A 6705-nucleotide genomic window follows, 5' to 3' on the forward strand; every position below is an offset into this window, starting at 1 on the left:
TTAAATCCAATATTATTTAATCAAGCAGGAAAATATCCTTAGGACTGCAGGAAACACCTTCTTGAATACAAATAGAAATGTTTTCAACATGACATTAAATAAATAATGGTGAAAATATGCTGAAATTTCACTCTGATCTTTAAAAAAAATTCTAACACAATCCTATGTAGAGATAGACCAATCCAAGATCCTAGATTCTAATATGTTCAGAATGGAGTAAAAGCAAAGGATTGCATCTTCATCACTATTTCCACTTCATCACAGCAAATAAAGATATTCAAGCAGTTGGACAGCTTCCAATAGCTGCTTAGAAATTCTGTTGCAATGAAGGAAGCTGGATTGTGTTGGCTACTTATAGGTCTCTTCAACAACTTAAACCAAGTTAGAAAGAGGCATTATTAAGGCACTATGAACAAGAGAATACACAAATACCATCTCAGGAGAAAGAATATAACACAGTTTGCTTTCAGATACAAACAGGAAAGTTTAAAAGTCAACATTGTTAGATTGGGGTAACACTATCTGCATCTTCCATTTTAGACCTTCCTAACAAAATCAGAGCTTTGTCACTTCAAACATTTGGAACACAGAGCTGCGTGGTCATTCAACACTATAAAACAATGTACCAGACTCTGCATTGTGAAAGAGTTCAGCGGTCCAGAGACAAAGCAAGTTCAATCCAAAAAGTTTAGCAAGAAAATAGGCCTAAACAGAAAGGACATAAGGACGTAACAAACTAACAAGTCTTTTGTTCAACCATATGACCGACATAGGAAAGCCCACCCACTGCCTACCCGACTTTCCAATAAACCTGTTTTCTTAGGACACAGTGCATGCTCACACAACCACACCATACTGGGATAGAGAGGTTGAGGTCCACCACTAGCAGACAGAACACAGCTGACAGATAAAAGATAGTTCTATTACTCAAGAACTGTATTCAGTAAGGATATTAACATGACACTACAATTAATAAGTGTATTCAAATTTAACACTGTGAATAGGGCTACCAAGTCCACTGATGCTCTCCAATGCTCTAAGTAGTGATGTGAGAAAAAAAATTTTAATAGCGGTATCATGTGCAGTGATGTGCCACTTCTGATAAGAACCCAGAACTGACATAGGGTAGCTCTAGAGATTCCTAGAGCTACTTCTATGTTAGTTCCAGGCTTTTACCAGAAGTGATGCAATGCTCCAGCTGACATCGCAATCTCCCATGTCTCCGCCCACAACCCTTCCACTGGTTGCCAGGCACTGCCTGCCAGCCTCAACTGTTAACCATCTGATTAATTTTTTTAATTAAGTGATTCTATTTATATCATGGTTCAGGTTAGGAGATACTGTAGTCCATCTTTTATAGTCTGATTAACAACTGTACATCACAACTATACTAAATATGGCCTGATACAGCAACCTGTTTCAGATACCCATGTAGAAATCTCCTGCACTTGACAATCTCCCCATTTATTCAAAGCTGCACTATGAGATTTTGTTACACAAATAAATTACCGTGGATGCAGATTACACATTACCATTCTGACCCTAGACAGGGATAAATATTTAGAAGAACTGGGGACGTGGAGGATAAGCATGGGCAAATTGATGTGGTAGGTAAATGAAGCATAAGATAGGTCATAGATGCATCCCTAGAGTAATTACCACTAAATCCTGCACTGTAATCCTGAACAGTCTTACACACTTCTAAATCCATTTAAGTCAATGATCTTAGAAAGGCAACATTCTGTTTAGGATTGCTCTGTTGGTGTACCAATGCAAGCTCTTCGACCAACAAGCTTTATACACAGTATAAACTGATCAAGTCAATCAGTAGTAATTAAAAATTAACATAAACAGCCACCCACCAAGACCTATTACATGACAGACAGAAAACAGTTCTATTATTGAAACACTGTACTGAGACTGTACTTTACACGATGTCATAATTAATGTATGTGATAAGACTGAATACAGTGAATCATTTATGTTACATTCATGCCACTTTATAAGCTTAAGTACATATTCAGAGAAAGGTGGAAAGTACTATGAAAGTACATCAGAAGTTAAGTAGCTTAATCTGTCGCTTTTCACACAACCTAGAACCCTCATCCCTAGTAAAAAAAATTCTCTCTTTAGAAACACCTACCTTCAACTCATATACATTCAATTCCAGTTTAGCATGTAACACTTTTGTTTTCAACTTTAAATTATCAATTCACCCTAAATCCAACGTAAAACTGCATTGTTTTACTTTGTGCTGTACATGTTACATCTCCAATTCATACTATCTTTGAAAGCTGTTCCAATGAAATAATGTTCAGGTGTTTCAAAAAGGCAACTATGAACTTTCAATAGGCAGATGCAACAGGGAAATATAATAAACAAACCGTCAAAAATGAATACATTACAGAAATTGTACAACTCACTCTAAATATGTAATACATTCCTGTACAAGCAAATTTAAGGTTTTGTCTTTTACATCACCCCATTCAGAAATTCTTTCCTGACCCATTTTAGTCTCACTACTCACTTCAGTTTCTTACTCAGAAGTCTAAGAACTGCAAATATGAAGCAGTGATAAGGCAAGGCCTAAAAGCTGAGACAGAGCAGGGTTCAGGCTCTGTAAGGTTAACTTCCTACTGTGGATCTGTTTAGAACTGGGACTCAATGCCTCAAGAATCTGGCTCTGAAATTAAATGGATCTGTTTCTTACCCCCAGGGAACACTTTGCTTTTTCCAAGCTTATTTGGACATTTTAGCAGGGAATGCTTGCAGAGGGGTCTCTTCTCTCGTGTAGACCCTAAATTCTATGGTGAAATGGAGGAGAACTGGGAATCTGGACAACCACCACATCCAGAGTCCATAAATGCTAGCAAGGATTCTAGTATTCAGAATCTATTCTCATACAGTAACCAAGCTATCTACAAACTTCAATGAACATGTAGAACATGTAACCATTTCAAATGGGCAGATTCCGGTTCAGCTTTCTTTATACAACCATAGACTGGCTTATTGCTGATATCTTCTGTGGTTGCTCCCACGCCCATCAACATAAATGTAAATATTTCCATTCATACAGTCCTTCCTAATGGTGCATTTATTTAATTCACAACACATAAACTGTACCCACCTTCTTAGAAGATGCATTGCTCGCATGATATAAAAACACATGTCAGGAAATAACAAAATGGATGGAAAGTCTGCATCTGTACTTTTATCAATGGGCAACCCCCCCCCCCCATAAGGTATGTAGAACTTCTTTGGAATAAATCAAAGGTTAGCCCCTCATCTTCATAACTGCTTCTACCACTTCAGGAAAAAGTACATGGATTCATCTTTGAACCTGGGCTGTAAACTGAGTTACACTTCTAGAGTAGCAGCTGTTAGATATTTGCAAAGTATCACTTAAAAAGGAATGAAAAAGTTATACTTCAAGCAGGTCAGGCATGGGATATAACACAAGTACCTCACCACCACTTTCCCTTAAAAATAATTATTTTTGCAGCACATTCTATTACTTATGGCTCATCTGACAGGATGCCATTTGTAAAATTAAAATATAGTGTGACAAAGAGAAAACTGATTTCTGTCTGTTGCTAACAAGGTACATTGTTGACTCTAAACTCATGACATAAAGACTCTGCTACAAAAGCTGATTTCCATGATATATTACTCCAGATGCAGAAAAGTGAGGAAATATTCAGATGCTGCTGTTAGCAAAAAAGTCTCTGAAAAGTAACTAACTTAGCGCTTTTGTTTTGATTTCAAAAACAGGCAGTCTCCTAAAGGATTTAACAAAACCCTCCTGGCTGCTCCAAACTACCTGCCTGCCTAGCATATAACAAAATCACCTGTCCCTTTCAACAATTGCTACAATGCCACTCTAGTACAATGCTGTACTAGAAATTAGTACAAGAAAGTTGGTTAGAGGCAATACTGAGTTCCACTAACACCCTCTCACACAGAGAGAGAGAGAACAAAGGCAAGCGATAATAAAGTTGCTGCATTCAAGACTGTTTAGAACCAAATATGTGAGGGGATGGGCCAAATGGTTTAGTCTGCACCATCTATTCACTGGCTCCTAGTTGATCTGAACAAGAAGATAACTCTGTGGCGTTTCTCCATCAGAAAAAAAGCAGAGTTAAAGTCCCCAAACCTCTCTGAGGCAAAAAGGGTGTAGCCACGCCCTCTTCATCTCGAGGAAACCAAGCTTCGCAAATTGCTGTGAAAACTGTGGACGCAGCTGCTGTGGGGCAGGTTTTATTGAATTGTTTTCACACACACACACACACACACGAGAAAGGGCCGACCCTAAAATGCAACCAGTCTACGAAGCCAATTTGAAAAAAAAAAAATAAAGCCTAGAAGATACATTTTACTCACCCACACACCCCCTCACCCACTTTTCAATAACAAAACCTGCTGGTTTCCCAAGCAAGCCTTTGGGATGTTTTTCACTTCCCCACCCCTTTTGAGGGCTGTTATTTCTGCGCTTGTTTTGCTTTCCAGACCCTCCGACTTTGCTTTTTCTTTTCCTTTCCTTCCCATTGCTGCAAACGAGCTGCAGCTTTCTCTTCAGGAGAGGTCAGTCGGGACTGAATGGCCGACCGCGCAGCGATAACTTTAACCGGAGCCTGAATCTCCTGCAACCTGGAAGCAGCCGCGTCTTTGGCTCTCGCCGGTGCACGCGGCGAGGAGAGAGGCATCAATCGCCTTTCAAAAAAGGAAATTATTTAAAAGACGGAGGGAAAGAAGGGCCAGCGTGAAAGCCATGCAAGCGAAGCCCGTTCCCTCCCCTCTCCACAGCAGCAGCAGCGCACACGAGCAGCCCAGGCAGTTGCCCCGGGCCATTCAGACAATGGATCAGCTGCTCCCCAGGCAGTTGCGCCGCCTTCTCCCAACTTGCAGCCGCGGGCGCCCGCTTCCCCGCTTGGGAAAGCACGCCTAACCGAGTGGGATCTTTATTGTCCCCCCACATCGTCCCATTTCGAGGAAGGGGCAGAGCAAAGAGCCCAGAGCAACCGCCCCCTCCTTCTGTCTGCCTCTATCGGGCTGTCTGAGGCGCCCTCGGCCGGGATGTGGGACAACAGGCAAGGCGCTGGCCACTCACCAGGACGACGGCGAACCTCTCCTCCAGCTCCGCCGGCTCGGGCATCGGCAGCTTGAGCGGCATGTTGTGCGCCCTGAAGTCCGTCTGCTGAGAGTCCATGCTCCCTGCGTTGCCCATGGCGGGGCCCTTTCTCGAGGAAGGGGGGCGGCCGCCCCACTCTCTCTCCCAGTCGGTTCAGAGGCGCCCCGCACGCCGCCCCGTTATCCCTTCCCTCGCCCACCCCCTGACGAGCAGCTCTCTCCGACCGATTCCACCACGAAACTGAAAACCGGAGCCACGGGGGATGCGCAGATCTATGTCTCCCTCTAGCACCGGCCGTGGAAATGCTCGCCTTCCACCTTCATGCTCTCCCTTGTCTTCCTCCTCCCCGACACGATCGGTCTCGTTTGCGGGGGAAGCGGGCTCGGAGGTGCTGCCGCTGCTTCATGTTGCACAGTTTCCACCCCGCGCAGTCCCGCAGGGGAGAAGCATGATGCGCGATGCGCGGTCCGCCGTCGCAGCGCGCGCCAGGTCGGTCTCCACGGCGCGCGGCGCCCACAAAGCGCAGCCCAGAGATTAACAGCAGCCGCCAGACAAACGCGCACAAAGCCCCCTTTCCGCAGCCACCTCCTACGGAGCCGCTCCCCGCCCCCCGAGCCCAGGGAAAGCTGGGAATGGTAGTCCCCTCCCCGTTTGACCTCATGTACTAGTAAAGCCAGACACGTTGAGAAAATAAAGGTTGAAAAATCTTGAAAACTCCTGGATCACGATGTCGGGTGGGGTGCAGAAGGCGCGGGGTTATTTTACCTTCGAGGAACAAGGGACTTGCTTGCACCAAAGTTGGCGGGGAGTGTGTGGCACTTCCGTAAGGTCTTTTAAAACGCAAAAAAGCGTTTTAAACTAAGGAGTTTCAAGTACGCGCAATTTCCGAACAATTCAGGTGGGTTTTTTTTAATGATATCCTTTTGTATATGCATTCTCAGTTTAACACAATCACAGGACTTTTTTTCGAATGAGGGAAAGTGGTCTGCACACACTATTTGTGAAAAACGGTAGCAGGTACAGTGTAGACTAAACGTAGTAGTCTAGTTCAGACCTTACAGTGGACGTGTGCTTGGCCAAGCCCAGCTCTCGTAGCCTATACAAAACTTTTACCTCATCTTTCAAAGCAGGTGCTGAATATTCCTGAACCTTCCAAACATCCCTGAATCTATACAGTTTTATTGTGTGCTCCAAATATAAACAATAAATTAATAAGATATGGTGCATTCCTAAAAAAAACCATTTGCAATAAATCCATAATGGAATAGCAGGATATGAAGGCAGAAATATCATAAGGCTCACTAAATTTCATTTCTGGTGCTTTGACAATAGCAGTCCTAATAGTCCAGACTAGTTTGACAGAACTCAGAAACTAAGGACTGTTGGTATTCAGATACAAGAATACCAAAAAAGACGGGTTGCTATGTTGCCCCATTTCATCTTCCTGAAAAGGTTGGTGAAGTAAAAAAGAACAACTGACCCAAAGACATCTATCAAAATTCATGGCCAAATAGGAATTTAAACTTGGGTCTTCTAGATCCTAGAGTCATGCTCTAACCACTACACTACACTAGCCT

General features: G+C 43.2%; 1 protein-coding gene across 1 annotated transcript in view; it reads right to left on the minus strand.

Annotated features, from left to right (window-relative positions):
- Nucleotides 1–5711, minus strand: part of FMNL2 (formin like 2) — a 262288-nt gene extending 256577 nt beyond the window's left edge. Inside the window, exon 1 of the mRNA XM_048484488.1 lies at nt 5108–5711. Coding sequence (XP_048340445.1) covers nt 5108–5224 — 117 coding nt within the window. The 5' untranslated portion in view covers nt 5225–5711. The remainder of the gene's footprint in view (nt 1–5107) is intronic.
- Nucleotides 5712–6705: the final 994 nt, after the last annotated feature.

Source organism: Sphaerodactylus townsendi, linkage group LG02 (genome assembly GCF_021028975.2).
Source record: "Sphaerodactylus townsendi isolate TG3544 linkage group LG02, MPM_Stown_v2.3, whole genome shotgun sequence".
NCBI classification, from domain to species: Eukaryota; Metazoa; Chordata; class Lepidosauria; order Squamata; family Sphaerodactylidae; genus Sphaerodactylus; species Sphaerodactylus townsendi.